Here is a 19,601-nt window from a genome sequence, read left to right on the forward strand (position 1 = left end):
TTAGGTGACAATGTTCTGTTCTTGGTACTTGCGCCGGCGGGCACAGCGGGGACAGCCCTTCTTCACCACGGCCTGGCAGCTCTGGTGAAGGACAGTCTTGCACTCGGCACACCTAGGGAGACAGCAGCAAATGCTGCTTGTGATGAAGGGGCAGGAGTTTGGCCAGGTGGCCCATCAGAACCCCTATCAGAATCCACAAGCCAGTGCATGCAGGCAGTCCCTGTCTTACCTGTAAATGATGTGGAATGTTCTTATATGCTCTGTTCTAGTTCAGTTTTTTTTTTAAATGCTGCCTGAAACTCACTAAATTGATTTCGTACTTATGTTTAAAACACTGTACAGCTTTAAAAACTTAGCTCTCTGCCCATTCAGACGCTGATCCTGGTCAGGGAACACCTGCTGAGAATGGATTCCTACTTCAACTAGCTCAGTTTTCCAGCCCTACTTGGACTGGGATGAACATTTGGTGGATGAATTTCCCATTTAGAGGCTTCTAGGCTATGCTATTAAAAGCATTCAAATACATGAGCAATCACTGGGAACAAGACAATAATTACAGCAGCAGAGGCGGCGGCAGTGTGCACCACCCACCAGGTGCCCACTAGGTGCCAGCCCTGTGCTACACTACAGGGCAGAAACCATTCACAGAGGGAGGGCCTGGGCCACCACTTCTGTAGGTCAGTGGATGGCATGGCAGAGCTCTGTAAGGGCTTGTCCAAGGTTGGATCGGAGCCAGCCTTGACTGCTCAGAGTGTGGGCTGCTCTGGACAACCTCCACCACCCCTTAGCACCTACACAGAGTGAAGGTTCACTATGTGTTCCTTGGTCTTGGAACTTGGTCTGCCACCCTGGAACACTCGGGCCAGGCTGAGCATGGTGGGCTGGGGTGACGCTGTCCCACATACCTGACCGTGGTGTCAAACTCAAAGGGGAAGATGATGTCATTGTGGTGGCAGATCTGGCAAATGAAGCCCCGTTGGGTGCACAAATCGCAGTGATAGACGTGCTGGGAGGCAAAGTCAATCAAGGCCTTGAGGAATCCTTCGTATGCACTCTCGGCAATCTGTGGAGGAGAGTGCAGGCCACCAGGCCGCCAGGCCTCTTAGTCAACAGTGCTGACACTGGGCCTGCTGGGCCTACAGCCACCTGCCTGGAGAATGTCCACTTCAAAGTCTCACTTAGGCAAGAAAACCTCCCTGAGTAGGTGTCTAGCCCTCATGCTCTGAGATTAGTGGGGGATTATGGGACTCTCTAGGCTCTACCCTCCCCAAACTCTCCCCCAGGGCCCTTCCACCCATTGTCCACCAGATCAGGGAGGAGTCTGGATACTGAGAAAGGCTGAGGAACCCAATGATCCTAGGGTTTGCTGGAGGATCTGGGGGGCTTATGGGGGCCTTATGACTGCCTCAGGAAGCTTGGGCAGGCAACAGGGCAACACCATTCTGAGGTACTAAGAAGTTGAAGAGGCCTACCCCCACTCATACTTCCATCCCCCTTTCTGATACTCCCAGGAGACAGCTCCCACCAGAGAGGTTCAGGAGTGGGAGGCGGGCATACTCTCTTACCTGTTGGAGGTCAGCAACACTGTACTTGTGGGGAAACTCCAAGAGATAATTCCTGTGGTTGAGCCTTTCAAGAAAACAGAAGAGATTCCTTAGCAGAGTCTTCCTGACCTAGATGCCCAGTGGTTTTTGTTTTTATTTCTTCAGCTGCTAAGCAGATGAATACCCCCCTGCCTGGTCCTGGGCTGCAGGAGAGCAAAGTGAGGCAGCCTGGGCTTTGGACCTCAGTCAAGCTACTTAAGCCCTCCGAGCCTTGGGTTTCCTCATGTGAGAAATAAGAGTTGTTTTGAGGAGTAAATCATTTCAAGAATTTGGCGGAGTCCAGAGCACATGAGAAACAATTGACGATAATGATGATGACGAAGGGGTGACAGCTAACACTTGGTGCCAGATCTGGAGGGAAGAGCTTTACATACATTAAATCATCTGAGCTGCACAGCATTCTGGGAGGTTGGTACTATTAGAATCCTCATCTAAGAGAAGAGGAAACAGAGGCACAGAGGGGTTAGTTAATTTGCCTGAGGTCACACAGCTAGTAAGTGGCAGAGCTGGAGTTTGAATGCAGGAGTCTGGCTCCAGAGCCTGTGCTGAATGTCTCCACAGGTTGGCTAAGGCAGTCACTGCCATTCTACGTGCCAGTGCTGGGGACAGAAATGCATAGGACACAGTGGCTGTCCTCCTACAGGCCTAGTGTAGCAAAGGACAGACACCCAAGCACCTGGCTTTGGTGCTACATGAGAAGAACATGCAGATCCCATTTTAAGGCGGGGGAGGGCTGCAGAGGATGAGGGCTGCCTCTCACTTCCAGCACACCAATGGCAGAGCTCCCATGGGGACATCCTGAGGGACAGAGAGGAGGAAACACCTGCAGAAGTCCATGCCTGGCCTTGCTCTGTGTGGGGGGTGGGGTGGGGGTGGGGTGGCAGTGGTGGTGGTAACTGGGGTGGGAGAGAACGCTCCAAGTCAGAGGATGTTTGGGAACCTGCCCCGGGACACTGAGGGTCACACGGGGAATCTGGGGCGGGGGGGCGGAGCGGATATAGTATATGGACTGGAGGCTTAGCTCTGCCCCACCTCATGCCTTAGCTGTGGTCCAGAAAAGACCAATCTGGGGCAGAGATGGTGGGGCCCATCAAGTAGCCAAGCCAGCCACCCTGTGCCACATGGGGTGGGGACACTGCCAATTGGCCCTCAGTTTACCATGCTGCTTTCCCTCAGTGCTTGTCCAGCTGTCTGCCGGCAGGAAACTGCCACTGATCACCAGGAAAATGTGGGGGCTGGCTCTGAATTGGCAGGAAGGGAGGAGCTGAGTGTTTGGAGAGTTGTCTCTTTCAACTGCCCTCTGTCCACTGTCCTGGAAGCCCTGGGGGCCAGTCAGTCCCTGGGCTTCCCTGTGAGCCACCACCATACCCTGACCTGTCACACTCTTAGCTAAGCAAGGGCTGGCAGCCGGTTTCTCTCTACAACACTGGGCTGAGGCTTTAGGAGAAAGCACTGGCCCCAAGTAAGAGGCCACCTCTCATCCTGGCCTCTGGCAGAGAAACCCGGTGTGCAGACAGATAGACCCCTCTCTGTGCTCCTTGGGCCAGAGACTGACTCCCTGTGGAAGGGATGTAAAGAATTTTTAGGTTCCCTGGAAGAAGGTGGAAGATGAGAGGAGATGGCTGCATCTTAACTTCTGTAACCAATACAGTGATGGGGGCAAGGGGGGGAGCGGGGAGGTGTGGTGGGAAGTGTCAGTGTTACCTGTCTCCTCTGAGTCCCAGGTTCCTCTCTCAGTGCACGCAGCCAGGGCACTGCCACTAGCAAAGGGGAACTCCACCCTGACTTCACCAATGATTCTTCTCAACCCACCTCTTCCTCTCCTCTCCTCTCTGGCTGACTCAGTCCCCGCACTCTCATCTCCCTGGGTTAATTCCTTTCTGCCCAGACCCCATCGGCTTCAGTCCCAATCAACTGCTGCCACAGGGGTCTTTTCTAAAAACCAGGATCAGAACATGACAGTTCCCTGCTTAAAACTCTTCAGTGGCTCTCCACTGCCTACAGTGGGCACACAGGACATTCACATCTGGCTCCTGAGGGCACCGGGACCATCACCACAGTGCAGCTGCCCTGGGAAGTCCCCGTGAGCCACACTGCCTCTCACCTCCATGGTACAGGTTCCCTTAGCAAAGCTAGGCCTCTCCCTCCCTCCCTCCTTTTTTATTTGTTTTCTAAAGGCCAGTTCAAGATCTGCATGACATCATTTGTGTAGTAGAGGTAACTGTTTTCATGTATGAATAGACAGAATGAAGTCTGAAAGAATGCTCTATTGATATTGATGGATGTGGGAATGGAGAAGAGGTGATTTGAATTTCTTGCCTCTCCTTGTGATACTGTTTGACTATTTTAATATTACCCACTAGAGATTATCTCTGTAAAGAGAAACTTTTTTTTTTTTTAAAAAAAGGAAAAAAAGATCAACTTATCCTAGAATGTTCTAAATACAAGCTCTTAAATGTAATATTCATGGTAACCACTACAATTAACAACAAAGCACAAAAGCAAGTCAGAAGTAAAGGACAAACACAAAGAAGGCTTGTTGTTGTTGATGCTAATGCCAATGAATCAGTTCCAACTCATAGCAACCCTGCATAGTGTTTCTGAGGAGCGGCTGAGTTTGGCTCAAACTGAACTTGCAGTCTAGCACATTATCCCGCAGCACCACACCAGGACTCCAAAGAAGGCTTAAGACACACATAAAACAACAAAATGGCAAAAGTAAGTAACTTATCAGTAATTATGTTGTTGTTGTTAGATGCCATCGAGATGGTACCAACTCATAGTGACCCTATGCACAACAGAACAAAACACTGCCCAGTCCTGGGCTAACCTCACAATCGCAGTTACACCTGAGCTCATTGCTGCTGCCACGGTGCCAATCCATCTCACTGGGAGTTTTCCTCTTTAACTCCGATCCTTCACTTGACCAGACATGATGTCTTTCTCCATTGACAGGTCCCTCCTAATAATATGTCTGAAGTATGAGAAACAAAGTCTGGCCATCTGGCTTCCAAGGAGCACTCTGGCTATACTTATTCTAACACAGATCTGTTTTGGCAGTCCATGGTACTTTCAATATTCTCCAATACCATAATTCAAATGCATCAATTCTTCTACAGTCTTCCTCATTCACTAGCCAACTTTCACATGCATATGAGGTTATTGAAAATACCATGGGTTGGGTCAGGAGCACGTTAATCTTCAAACTGACATTTTTGTTCTTCAACACTTAAAAGAGGTCTTGTGCAGCAGATTTGCCTGATGCAATACATTGTTTGATTTCTTGACAGCTGTTTCCATGAGTGTTGATGGTTGATTTGAGCAGAATGAAGTCTTTGGTCTTCTGCTTCAGCCTAAATTTACATATGAGCACTTGATGGTCTGTTCCACAGTCTGCCCCCGGCCTTGTTTTGGTTGACAATATGGAGTTTTCCCACCATCTCTTTCCACAGATATAGTAACTTGATTTCTGTATATTCTATCTGCTGAGGTCCATGTATATAGTTGTTTTTTATATTGTTTGTTTATTAAAGGCATTTGCGATGAAGAAGTTATTGGTCTTGTAAAATTCGATCATGCGTTCTCCAGCATCGTTTCTATCACCAAGGCCATATTTTCCAACTACTGATGCTTCCTCTTTGTTTCCAACCTCTGTATTCCAATTGACTCTGAAGAAGTAGGTAGAATTGTTCAATTTCATCATCACTGACTTTAGTGGTTCGTGTGTAGATCTGAATCATAATGGCATTAACTGGTCTTCCTTGTAGGCCTATGGATATCCTATTACAGACAGCATTGTACTTTAAGACAGATCTTGGTATGCTCTTTCAGATGATGAATGCAACGCCATTCCTCATCAATTTGTCATTCCCAGCATAGTACACCATGTGACTGTCAGATTCAAAATGGCCAATACCAGTCTATTTCAGCTCACTAATGCCTGAGATCTTGATGTTTACGTGTTCCATTTCATTTCTGAAAAATTTTCAATTTTCTTAAATTCATACTTCATACATATTTTCCATGTTCTGATTATTAATGGATGTTTACAGCTGTTTCCCTTTACTTTGAGTTGTGCACCAGCAGCCAAGGAAGGTCCTAAGGGCTTTACTCCATTCACATCATCACAGCAACTCTCCTTTGAGGAGGCAGTTCTTCCCCAGTCACATTCTGAGTGCCTTCCAGCCTGAGGGGCTCATCTTCCAGCACTATCTCTGACAATATTCTGGTGCTGACAGTGTTCCACTGCTATTCATAAGGTTTTCAGTGACTAAATATTTGGAAGTAGTCTGTCTCTCCTTCTTCTTAGTCTGTCTTCTTGAAGAAGCTCATCTGAAATCTATCCACCATGGTGACCCTCATGGTATTTAAAGTACCTGTGGCATAGCTTCCAGAATCACAGCAACATGTAAGCCATCACAGTACAACAAATTGAAAGGCGAGTGGTGGTCAGTAATTATAGTGAATGTAAATGGATAAATGTGCTAATCAAAAGGCAGAGTTGCAGAATGGATTAAAACAACCCCAACACAATCCAACTATATGTTGTTTACAAGAGATACATCTTGAACCTAGAGACACAAATAGGTTGAAAGTGAAAAGATGGAGGGGGGGTGATGAATATTCCATGCAAATAATAATCAAAGAGTGTTGGAGGGGCAATCTTAATACCAAACCAAGTAGACTTTAAGACAAAATCTGTCAGAAGAGATAATGATGGACACTATAGAGTGATAAAAGGGTCAATTAATCAAGAAGATTTAACAATAATAAACATATACCAACATTAAGGCACCTAATACATAAAGGAAACATTGATAGAATTGAAGAAACAAATAGACCACACTATAGTAACAGATGGAGACTTCAATACACCACTTTCAGTTCTAGACAGAACATCTAGAAAGAAGATCAACAAGGAAGCAGAGGACCTGAATGACACTAGAAACCAACTAGACTTAACAGATACATACAGAACACTCTACTCAAAATCAATACGACCTACCTGCTACTCCAGGGCACATGGATCATTCTCCTCTACAGACCATATTTTAGGTCACAAAGCAGGTCTTGATAAATTTTAAAAGACTGAAACCATACAAACTATTTTCTCCGACTATAACAGAGTGAAGCTAGATATCAGTAACTGAAAAACATTTGGAAAATACATAAAAGAGAAATTACACAACACACCATTAAACTGCCAATGGGTCATGAAGGAAATAAAAGAGAAATCACAAAATTCTTTGAGTCAAATGAAAATAAAAACACAACAAACCAAAACTTATACAATGCAGTGAAAGCAGTACTCAGGAGAAATCATATAGAGCAATAAATGCATTCATAAAAAAAGAAAAAAGAACTCAAATTAACAGTCTAAATCAACAACTCCACGAACTATAAAGAGAAGAACAAACTACGCCTAAACCTACCAGAAGAAAGGAAATATCAACAATCAGAGCATAAATAAACAGAAAAATAATATAATCATTAAAAGCAGTAGTTGGTTATTTGAAAAGGTGAATAAAATTGACAAAAGTTTAGCTAGTAACTAGAGTGACAAGGAAAAGTTGCAAATAATCAAAACACAAAATGACAGATGTAACATTCAACTGACTCGGTAGAAATAAAGAGAACTATGAATTTAGAGACCATCTCAAGAACAGAGTTGATGCATTAAACACTAATGACTGAAATCCAGAAGAGCTGTAGGATGACATCAAGATCATCAGGAAGAAAGCAAAAGGTCATTAAGAAGACAAGAAAGAAAGACCAAAAGGGATGTCAGAAGAGACTCTGAAACTTGCTTTCCAGTGTAGAGATGCTAAAACGAATGGAAGAAATGAGGTAAAAGAGTTGAAAAGAAAATTTCTTAAGGCAGCTGAAGAAGACAAAATTAAAGACCTCTATCAGCAAAATATTGAATAATGCAGAAAGCATCAAAAGAAGATGAAAGGAATACAGAGTCACTGTACCAAAACAAATGGTTGATGTTCAACCATTTGAAGCTGCACTAAAGGCACTGGCAAAGAACAAGGCTCTGGGATGGAATACAAACTGAAATCTTACGGATGCAGCACTGGAGACACTCACCCATCTGTGCCAAGAAATTTGGAAAGCAAGGTTAGAGTTAGGGTTAAGGCAATGCAAAAATCATAGAACAGTAACGTTAATATCACTTGCAAGTAAAACTTTGCTGAAGAGAATTCAAAAACATCTTCAACAGCACGTCAACACAGAACATCCAGAGATTCAAGCTGGATTCAGACTAGAACGTGGAATGAGGCATGTCACTGCTGACAACAGATGGAGCTTGGCTGAAAGCAGAGAATACCAAAGAGATGTTTACTTGTGCTTTACCGATTAAGCAAATGTTTTCGACTGTGTAGATCACTCCAAGCTACGGATAACATTGCAAAGAATGGGTATTCCAGAACACTTAATTGTGCTCATGAGTTTCGAACAGAATAAGGGAATACTAAATGGTTTTAAATCAGGAAAGGTGTGCATCAGGGTTGTATCTTTTCAACATATTTATCCAATCTGTATGCTGAGCAAATAATTCAAGAAACTGGATTATATGAAGAAGAATAATGTGGCATCGGATTGGAGAAGACTCATTAACAGCCTATGATATGCATATGATACAACCTTGCTTGCTGGAAGCGAAGAGAAAGGAAAGCAAAGGGGAACTAAAATGCTTACTGATGAAGATCAAAGACCACAGCCTTCAGTATGGATTGTACCTCAATGTAAAGAAAAAAACCCCTCAGCACTGGACCAAGAAACAACATCCATATAAACAGAGAAAAGAGTGAAGTTTCAAAGACTTCATTTTGCTCAGATCCACTATCAACACTCATGGAAGCAGCAGTCAAGAAATCAAACACCATATATTGCAGTAGGCAAGTCTGCTGCACAAGACCTCTTTAAAGTGTTGAAGAGCAAAGATGTCAGTTTGAGGACGAAGGTACACGTGACACAAGCCATGGTATTTTCAATAGCCTCATATGCGTGTGAAAGCTGGGCAATGAATAAGGAAGACGGAAGAAGCATTAACACGTTTGAGTTATGGTGTAGGGGATGAATAAAAGTACCATGGACTGCCAGATGAGCAAATAAATCTGTGTTGGAAGAAGTTCAGCCAAAATGCTCCTTGGTAGACAGAATGAGATTTTGTCTCTCATACTTCTGACAAATTACCAGGAGAGATCAGTCCTTGGAGAAGGACATCGTGCTTGTTAAAGTAGATGGTCAGAATAAAGAAAAGGACACCTAATGAGATGGACTGCACAGTGGCAGCAGCAATGGACTCATGCATAGTAACTGTGAGGATGACACAGGACAGGGCAGTGTTTCGTTCTGTTGTGCACAGGGTTGCTATGAGTTGGAACTGACTTGATGGCACCTAACCACAATTATGACAGAATATTATATGCAACTGTATGGAAACCAATTGGATAACTTAGACAAAATGGACAAATCTTAGAAGCACACAACAAGAGGAAACAGAACGTCTCAGAAGACCCATAACAAGTGAAGAGATCAAAGTAGTGATCCTGTCTCCTAAAAGTCCTGGATCAGAAGGCTTTCCTGGAGAATTCTCACAAACATTTAGAGAAGACACCAGTACTATTTACACTCTTCCAAAAGACAGAAAAAGAAGGAATACTCCATAATTCATTCTATGAAGCAAACATAACCCTGATGCCCAAACCAGAGAAAGACACCACACACACACACAAAAAATTATAGACCACCATTCCTTATGATAAAGATGCAAAAATCCTATACAAAATACTAGTGAACAGAATCCAACAGTATGTTAAAAGAATCAAACACCATTACCAAGCCGGAATTACTCTAGGAACACAGGGATGGCTCAGCATCAGAAAAACAACGACAAAAAATCAACATAATACAGCACTAAAGGAAAAGAATCACATGATCATCTCTCTAGATGCAGAAAAAGTATCCGATAAAATCCAATAGCATTTCTGATGAGAATCCTAAAGAGGACTGGAATAGAAATTCCTCAATACGATCTAGGCATACAAGAGAGTTTCTTCCAGGAACTTTTTGGAACCGTCTTGTATATGAAAACCTAACAGTCAACATTACATGCAATGGAGAAAGAGAGTTTCCCCTCGAAATCAAGAACAAGAAAAGGGTGCCTGCTTTCACCACTTCTATTTAATATTGTATTAGAAGTTCTTGACAGAGCAAAAGGACAAGAAAAAGAAATAAATCATATCTAGATGGAAAAAGAAGTAAAAGTATCTCTATTAGTGAATGATGTTGTTGTTAAGTGCCGTTGAGTCGATTCCGACCCATAGTGACCTTGTATAGGGTTTCCAAGGAGCAGGTGGTGAGCTTGAACCACCGACCTTGCAGTTCAAACGACTTTGCAGTCCAGCGCATTAACCCACAGTGCCACACCAGGACTTCCTAGTGAATGCTATGATCCTATATATAAAAAAAAATCCCAAAGAATCTATAAGAAAATTTCTAGAGCTAATTGAGGAATTTAGAAAAGTGCAGGGTACATGGTCAACAGACAAAATGGAATGCTGGGAAAGTGGGATTCCCACATGCAGAAAAGATGAAACAGGCCCCTTGCCTCATCATGCTGTTGTTGCTGTGACCATCGAGTCAGTTCCGATTCATAGCGACCTAGATAGGGTTTCAGAGGCTGTAAGTCTTTACATCACATATGAAAACAAATAGAAACTGGATTAAGGACCTAAATGAGCAAAATAAATCCATAAAATTCTTACAAGAACAAGCAGGGACCATACTGTCAGGATTGGTTTTCAACAACATATTATCTAATACACTAATAGAAGCATGAACAGCCAAAGACAAAAGAAATCAATGGGACCTCATAAAAATGAAAAACTGTTTATTAGAAAACTTTACCAATATATGAAAAAACAACTTATTGACTGGGAGAATAGTTTCAGAAATCATATATGTGACAAGAATGTAATTACCAAGATGCTCCTCAGAAACCCTATACAGGGTCACTATGGGTCACAACCGACTTGACGGCACTTAACGACAACATGGATGGAAGGCAGGGGGAAGTAAATGAGGGTTAATGACTGAAAAAAAAATCTCTTAAGGTTAGGGTTGCATAGCTGACTATTGTAATTACTGTTAATAGATAACACACACCTGTAAAATGTTGACTTGGTAGACATTGTGATAGATTTACAGTAATGACCAAAAAAGAAAAGAGAGAGAGAGTAGCTGCTGAGGCCGTTTATATACAACCAAGCATCTCATGGGATTCGGTCCTTCGGTTTGGAGGTTTAGGGTCCTGGTTTCCTGGGACATCCCAGTTAGCTGGCCTAGTAATGTTTGGTGCCTCATTCATGGGGTAGTGCCTGGGGTTTAAAAAACTAGCAAGCAGATTGTCGCAACTATAAAGTAGAAGTTTTGTAGCAAAAAGGGGTGAGTGGTCGACCTTACAGTGCCAGAGCGGAGGACCCTGGGAACATCAAGGGAGAAGAGCGAGCACAGAGTGGGGGACCCTACCCAAAGAAGTGGCGAAGCCAGAGATGGAAACATGGAGAGATGGTGAAGCTGAGGATTCTAGACTCATGGAGGGAGAGGTGATGTGTGTTGGCGGCCGGAGGCAGGGTGTGCTCTTTGGCTGTTGGAATGATTCTTTATTCCTGAGTGTTTTGGCGCACATCCAAAAAAAACCAAAATGAAGCATGCATGGAATTGTAATCATTGCAATGAAATGAACTGATGTTCTCCCATGTAAACTATCACTCAATTCACAATAAAAACTTTAGGAAACAAACCCCACAACAACTAGCAAGCTGCCATCCAAGGCACAATTGGTCTCTACCTGCCTGAAGCAAGAGAGGAAGAGAGTCAGGCATGGAGGGTAAGGAGAAGGTGGCTAACTGCTTTTATGAACAACTGTCTCCTTTGCGATGAGGCCTGAAGATCGCGATGGTGCCTGTCTATCATTACTGAACATTTAAATGATCAAAGATTCAATAGAAGAATTATGATTCCAAGGGGGAAATACAGATTTCAAATTTTCATGGACTCTACACCTCATGGAGCCATGGAGAACTGAGAATCCCTGAAACTACTGCCCTGAAATCATCTTTAAACCTGAAACCAGAAATAACCCCTGAAGCCATCTTACAATTAAACAATCAAACCACTAACTACATAGCAGATGTGTATTCATTTGGTTCAAGGGAAAGGCAATACACAATTAGGGAGAGGTCAATATAAAACAGCAAAATAAGATAACAGGAGGTTCCTAGAGTAAAAGGCAACAATGGCAAATAATTATTAAATACACAATCCTGTAACACTGCAGTCCTGGTGTGTCGCTGTAAGGTAAGCACAGGACTGCAAGGTCAGTTTGAACCACAAGTTCGGTGATTCAAACTCACCAGTAGTTCCTTGGAAACCCTACACTGGGTGGCTATGAGTCAGAACCGACTCGTTGGCACTTAACAACAACACCATAAATCAAAACTGACTTGCCAGCACTCAAAACCAACAATTTCTGCATATATATTTGTACGTACTGCAAACATACGAGGGGGCTTCAAAAAGTTCGTGGGAAAAACGAACTAAAAGATAATGGAATTTTTAGGGCAATATTTTCCAACAAACTTTCCTAAGAACAAAGTTGAGAAGGGGTGGAAAGGTGGGTGGAATGCAAATAGGAACTGCAGGGCGGAAGTAGAATGACTGTGGTTGCAGCCAAGGGGATTGTAGTCATTGAGATGAAACACAGTGTGTGATTTATTGAGTGTACAGCTGATGATCTTGTCTGTAAACCAGCACTCAATCTCAATAAAAAGTTAAAAAAAAGATAATGGAATTTTTCCAGGGAATTTTTGAAGGCCCCTTATGTATTGTTGTTAAGTGCTTTTGAGTAGGTTCCAACTCATAGCAACCCTGAATAGGGTTTCCAAGGAGCAGCCGGTGAGTGTGAACTGCAGACCTTGTGGTTAGCAGACCAGTGCTTATCTTACAGTGCCCTACCACCCCCTGTATGTACATGCATATAACAAAGCATAGAGGGGGTAAAGTTACACAAACATTTTACCAAACCCAACAACCCTGAGGGAAAGAGTTACTGGGCTAGAGGGCTTAGAAACAGTCTCAGGGGATATCCAAGTCAATCATGTTCAGCTGTTGTACTAGGAGTCTCCTACTTCATGTGGAGTGAGTGCCTAGGGTTTAAAAATCTAGCAAGCAGCCATCCAAGGCACAATTGGTCTCTACCTGCCTGAAGCAACAGAGGAAGAGAGTCAGGAATAGGAGGGTCAAGAGTAGGTGGCTAATTGCTTTCATTACAACATACTCCATAAAGACACTGCTGTAAATCTTACTTTGGGGAGTACTAACTGGAGTCTTAAACACTTGATGGTGTCCATCTAAGAGACAACTATTGGAACTATTTGCTTCCAGTTGGGAGCAAAACCTGTGAAGAAAATCAAAGACTCAAAGATCCAATTTGTCCACAGGGCTAATGAACCACATGACCAATGCCTCCACTAGCCTGAGAGCAGAAGACTCAACAATGCCCACTCAGCTCAGGATCACAACAGACAGCTGTGGACAGAATGGGAGGAAAATGTAAAACAAAATCCAAAATCATAAAAAAGACCAGACGGAGATTGGTGGAACCCCGAGATTATGGCCCTCAGATACACTTCACACCTGGAACTGAACCCACTCCCTCAAATGACCCTTCAGCTAAACAACAGACAAGCTGGGAAAGAGAACACCATCACCCACAAGGAACGCATCTGCCTAAAAATGAAGGTCAGAGGACAGGAAGGGGCAGGAAAAGAGGGAAAACTGGAAATGGGGAATCCAGGGTCAACGTAGGAAGAGTGCTGTCACACTGAGGGGGCTGTAGCCGATGGCATGGAACATGTGCATTAACTGTGGAATAGGAAACTAATTCACTTTGTAAACTTTCACCAAATCCACAATAAAAAGTTCTGGAAAGGAAAAACAAAAACAAACCGAAACCAAAACCAAGACTGTTTAGCTTAATTAGTAAACAATGTCTGCCTGAAGCAGGGCTGGGGAACCTCGTCTCTGCCAAAATGTATAATTCATACGAAATTATCAACTTAAAAATTAGCCTGCTACTTGCGGGGTGTACCCTTTGGTTGTGTGAATGGTTATATATTCCTGAGTGTTTCAGTGTACATCCAAAAAACAGGAAATGGAAGCAAATGCTGTTGAATGATGACACATGGAGGGGATTGTAATCGTTGCAATGAAATGAAATACGATAGGATGAATGTGAAGTCGATGTTCTCCCATGTAAACCATCACTCAATTCACAATAAAAACTTAAAAAATGAGCCTGCTATATTTGGTCAAACAGTTAATTAACTCACCCCCAATGTGATGGCTGGTGTGGCACTGTGGGCTAATGTGTCAGACTGCAAAGTTGTTTGAATTGCAAGGTCAGTGGTTCAAGCTTACCAGCCAGTCCTGGGAAACCCTATATAGGGTCACAATGAGTCGGAACTGACTCAATGACACTTAACAACAACAACAATGTGATGGCTAAGGAGCTCTCTGGTAGCACAGCTGTTACAAGTCAGCCTGCTAATCTCAAGGTTAGCAGTTTGAAACTACCTGCGGTTCCATGGGAGATGAGGCTTTCTGCCCCCATAAAGATTCACAGCCTCAGAATCCCTATGCAGGGTTACTATGTGTTGGAACCAAATCCATGGCACATCACCACAACCACCAATGTGATGGCTGGAGTCCTGGTGTGGTGCTGTGGGATAACGCACTGGACCACAAGGTTGGTTTGAACTACAAGGTCAGTGGTTCGAATTCACCAGCTGCTCAGAAACCCTATACAGAGTTGCTATGATTCAGAGTCGCTATGAGTCAGAACCAACTTGACAGTACTTAACCACAACAACAATGTGAAGGCTGAAACAGTGGAGGTCTTGGAAGGACCAGACCAAATGATTTCATGGCCCTTACATGGCCACTGGGCTGGACATTCCCCACCCTGCTCTCTGGGACTAAACTGACAACAGCAAGGGTAGACTGGAACCTTAGGGAAGGCTGTGAGTTTAGGTTAATGGGGAAGACAAGAGAGAAGGGTTTCAGAACTCAAAGAATGTCATCAATGTCACTAAAACGCACATGATGAAACAGTTTAGGTGTATGTTTTGCTGTGTATATTCTCAAAAACAACAAAAGAAATTTGAAAGGAAAAAAGGTCTCTGTGAACCCTCTGTTGAGATGCCATCTCCTTTGGGAGCTTTGCTGGTCCTTTGGGTGCTGCCCAGGCTGGTCAGACGTCCTCCTGCACAGCACATGCCACGCTGTGCGCCACACCGACAGCAGGCCAGGAGGGCACAGGAACACCACTGCAGAGGTGAGGAAGCTGGGGCTCAGAGAAGTGAGCCAGCTTTCCCCAGAGTCAGCTCCTGCACTCTCCCCATTGCCTCATGTTGTTCCTAAAATCAAACATCCACAGGCACAACCCTGCTTGCCCCAGGATGGGTACACAGTAGGTGTGCAGATCTGCTGCTCTCAGATGGGAACAGCTGGCAGCCCCCAGCACAGGCTGGGCCAGAGCCAAGTCAACAGGCCCAGTGAACAGACAGGAGTGGTTCCTGTGAACTAAGAAGTCTGCTTTCTGGTTCAGCTTCTGCTCTGCTCAGCAGGGCGGAGGTGGTAAGCAGGAACCCACCTTGCAGGCACCTGACCTACACAAGGTATGCAGGACTCTGCTTGTGCCAGGCCCCTTGACCAGGGAGGGTGACAAGGCCCCACCTGACCTGAGATTTCACCACCCGCTCAGGGGGCAGACTCCCTGGAGCCCTCACAGGATCTCATAAAGGTTGGGAGTGAGTCAGCATCATCTGAGAGGCAATATCCAGCCATCCAGCTGACAATGGAGGCGGGCAGAGCCTCACAGCACCCCTCAGTAGTGGTCCTCAGAGGACTTCCTGTTCTGGGCCCTTTGGAGAGGACTGGGCTCAGCTGGCTGCTCTCTGGGGCCTGTGAGGGGCCAGCCAATCAGCCTAGCCTAAAGAGACCCCTGTAGCAGCCTATCCCGAAGAGCCCAGCAGACATGCACTGGATGCTGCAGATTGGCCCTTCAGCAAGGTGGTCTTTGTGCCAGCCCTATGGGGTGGGGGGCTCTGAAGGGCATGCAGGAAACCCGCAAAGGCAGACGTCTCACACAAGGCAGTTCAGTTCCTCTGCTGGAGGCCTGCCCTCCTGAAGCCCCAAGCCAGCAGGGACCCACAGAAGGCTATAGTTCTGGGCAGTGACTGCAGAACTAGGGGGTATCTATGATGAGGCACAGAAAGGTCAAATCCCTGCTGAAGACCAGCATTACCTCCCACCCCTGAGCACTGAAGCCCCCAAGGCCCCGGGCACCCTTTCCTGAGCCTTTTGGGAGGATTGCTGCCACAGACTGGCTGAGGATGGGAGAAGACAGGGCAAGACAAGCCTTCATGGTCTGGCCCTCACCCTCCTCTCTCCACACCTGCCCACTTCCCTCCTCACTGTGGCCACGCATAATGTTCTCGTTCACAGTCTTATGGATGCTGAGTTTTCCATCTGCAACACTCCTTCTCCCTTCTCTTCCTCTTTTCAACTCCTACTTCCTTCTTCAGGTTTCCACCTCCTTAAAGAAGTCTTCTCTGCCATCCTCTGGTCCCAATCTAAGTGTCCAGCTCTTTCTCTCCCAGGCCTCACCCCTAGTTTCTCCTCTGCCTTCCCCACCAGACAGAAGCTGGGAATGGTGTCTACTCTCTTCAGCTATGTATCCCACACAGCAAGTCCAGTGCTTGGCACTTAGTATAGTCTCAATTAATATTTGTTGAGTAAAGAAATGAATAGATGCAACAAACAAAAAACCACTCCTGAAGCATATGGTAATTTGCCTACCCTCATGGGATGGGAAGGAGATCTCAGCCCAGCCCTGGTATCTCTCCCAGGAGATGCCTTGCCTGGGCTTTGTCACTACCCCCAGCCCCCACCCACGTGTGTGTGCCTGTGTGCCTCCACCCTTGCCCAGGGTGCTCACCTTTTGCTTAGCTCCTTCAGGGCTCCACTTCGGCACAGGCCCAGGTAGTCCCCCAAAAGCTTCAGCTGCTCCCGTCTCCTCCTAATGAGGTGCATCCGCTCCACATGCTCGTACAGAGAGGCGTTCACCAGCTGCAGGTTGATGAGGGGCTGGGCCCGGATCTGTGTCAGGAACTTCAGGGCCTGCCGGCAGATCTGGAGACACCACCAGAAATCAGTCGCCCAGGCACCATGCTATCTACTCACTCACCCATCCTTCCAACAACGTTCCAAGAGAAGGAATGTGATCTTCCATTTTACAGATGAGGAAACTGAAGCTGGTAGGGTCAGGGTTTGAACTCAGTTTATCTTCTTCCATGGCAAAAGGCTGCTGCCCCTCCCCAACCATGTTGAGTCCCTTCCCCCACTAGGCTTCAAAGACCCTTCCCACTATTTCCTGTTGTCCCAGCCCCCATTTTCCTGCCTAAAGGGAAGAGGCGCTGTGCTTCCCCACCAGGCCCTGACTCAGGAACCAGGTGGGCTGAGTCAGGCTCCAACAACAGGAAACCACAGATCTGACACTGCTTAACAAGAGGTTTGCTCCCCAGCTCTCACCAGAAGCAACAGCTGGGGGCTCCCCACGTCTGTGTGTGGAAGAGCCAAGTGTCCAGTCTCAGCCTCTCCCAACCAGCAGCCCTGAAGGTTCTACCATCAGCCTGGTGCTAATGACAGGGCAATTATTGGACACGTACTATTTGCCAGACACTGGGCTTGGGCCTCGACCACATCCTCTGTTAATCCTGCTAAGAACCCAAGGCAGAAGTAAGTCATCAGCCCTGTTTTACAGATGAGGTAAGTGAGGCTCAGAGAGGTTGCAGTGACTTAACCAATCCTGCCTTTTGTAGGTGTTGTCTCTGCACGCTGGGCTGCCACACTGACCACTGAGAACCTTCTCTCGCTGCAGTTTCCTCATGGCCATGATCAGAGGATGAAGGGACTAAGGTGTTCTCTCCATCTATTCCTGAGACTTATCCTGTGTTGGGCTTTGGAGTCAGGAATGGGTTTGAATCCGGTCTCCAGCATGTCTTAGCTGTCACACGTGGCCTTGTCACATGTATTTAATCTCTGACTCAGTTTCCTCATCTGTAAAGTGGGGATAATAAAAGCTCCTACACCATTTGTGGGGAGTGTGGTGGCACTGGACTGCAAATTACAAGATCACCAGCCACTTCACAGGAGAAAGGTGAGGCTTTCTGCTCCTGCAAAGACTGACAATCTCGGAAACCCTATACAGGGCCACTATGAATTGGCACTTAACAACTTCATTTGTATGATTGTGAGTTTAGATTAAAGGCGACAGTCCATACACACTCCTGGCCCAGGGCGTGTAGCACATCCCCAGTAAATGTGAGCTACGATCAGACTCTGCGGGTGCCTAGCTGCCCCCTTGAGAGAATGTCACCAGACCTCAGGAGAGCTGCTTCTGTGTTAGGGGCTGAGAAGGTCTCTGGCCTCCTGTCTCCCAGCTCCATCAGCATGCCTCAGGTCTTGTCTCTTTTCCCAATCCCTAGAGCTCTGAGGTACTAGCCCCCTCCAGTCTAAGACAGCCCGATGGCAAACCCCACTGGTGACAGGGATCAAACTGCTGCTCTCCAGTCCCAGTGCAGCTCTTCCCACGCCTCAGCCTCGGGCCTTGGGTGAGGCTCCCATGAACTAACACAAAGGAATGTGTAAGGAACACTGCCAAGTGCTATGGATGGGCAAGGGCTCGGTGCCCCCCAGGGACTGTTGTAGCCTGTGGGCGAGGAGACAAAGAAAGAGGCCTCAGCCCTGAACCAACAGCCCGCCAAGTACCAGCTAGATCTAGGCACAAGTGGGTCAGTCAGCATGGTAACAGCACACAAAAGGCCCCAAACTCTAAGCCAGCCACTTTCCATTGTCATGTCTCTGTTCTCCTGCTGGTCAGTGATCTTTGGAAAGAAACTGGATATTCCTGACCTCATATAAGCCTAGAGATTATTTTAATTTTTTACTTAGAAAAAGAAGCCCTTGTGGCATAGCAGATTGGGCTGTTAACCAGAGGGTCGGCAGTTCAAATCCACCAGCTGCTCAACAGGAGAAAGATGAGCCTTTCTAGTCCCATATAGATTTACAGCCTTGAGTCATTTTTAGGTTGAATTTCTTCTAACAAAGGTAAATAACACAAAAAGCCCAGTGAAGTCAACTTCTTTGGGGTTTCTCCTCCCCAGGATGCACAGGTTACCAGGGGAGGAGCAGGAGGCACGAGGAGCAGGAGGCACCAAGCAAGACTGCATCCCCATTCCACAGTCCTTTCAAATAGAACGGACTCTGAGGATCACCTGCCCTGCCCGCTGATGAGCACACAACCACAGGGCAAAGCGTGCACATCTGGCTGGCCTTGGGTCTGGAGAAAAGCAAAGAGCTTCTTCCTCCTCTTTCATGTCTGCCTTATTAGAATCTGTGCCTCTGGAAGAAAGCAGGTTTGCATCCTTTGAAGCACATTGAGTGAATTCAGGGCAGCAGGCATGACAGGAGAGGCAAAGGGCACTGTCGTTAAGTGACAGGCACAGACTGCCCCAGCGGACATGCATTCTGAGGTTTAGTCATCACAACAACCTCTACACACACACACTAAGTCCTCTTTACAGGATGAAAAAAACCACAAACCCAACCACAACCACTGTCGTCCAGCCAATTCCGACTCATAGAGACCCTTCGTTGTTAAGTGTTATCGTGTTGCTTCCAACTCATAGTGATCCTATATAGACTTTCCAAGGAGCAGCTGATGTATTTGAACTGCCAATCTTGTGGTTCTCAGATAAGTGCTGATCCTCCAGTGCCACACCAGGAGTTGAAACATAACGGCCTCATGGGGTTTCCAAGGCTGGAAATCTTTACAGAAGTAGACGGCCACATATGAAATGG

The 19,601-nt window shown here is 45.8% G+C and overlaps 1 protein-coding gene across 1 annotated transcript in view; it reads right to left on the minus strand.

The window, feature by feature from the left end:
* PLEKHM1 (pleckstrin homology domain containing, family M (with RUN domain) member 1) overlaps window positions 1–19,601 on the minus strand; it is a 58,852-nt gene continuing 39,251 nt past the window's right edge. The window contains exons 8-11 of the mRNA XM_006833720.1: window positions 16,678–16,871; window positions 1,566–1,629; window positions 906–1,063; window positions 1–112 (exon numbers count right to left, since the gene is read on the minus strand). Coding sequence (XP_006833783.1) covers window positions 1–112; window positions 906–1,063; window positions 1,566–1,629; window positions 16,678–16,871 — 528 coding nt within the window. The remainder of the gene's footprint in view (window positions 113–905; window positions 1,064–1,565; window positions 1,630–16,677; window positions 16,872–19,601) is intronic.

Source organism: Chrysochloris asiatica, unplaced genomic scaffold (assembly GCF_000296735.1).
Source record: "Chrysochloris asiatica unplaced genomic scaffold, ChrAsi1.0 scaffold00007, whole genome shotgun sequence".
NCBI classification, from domain to species: domain Eukaryota; kingdom Metazoa; phylum Chordata; class Mammalia; order Afrosoricida; family Chrysochloridae; genus Chrysochloris; species Chrysochloris asiatica.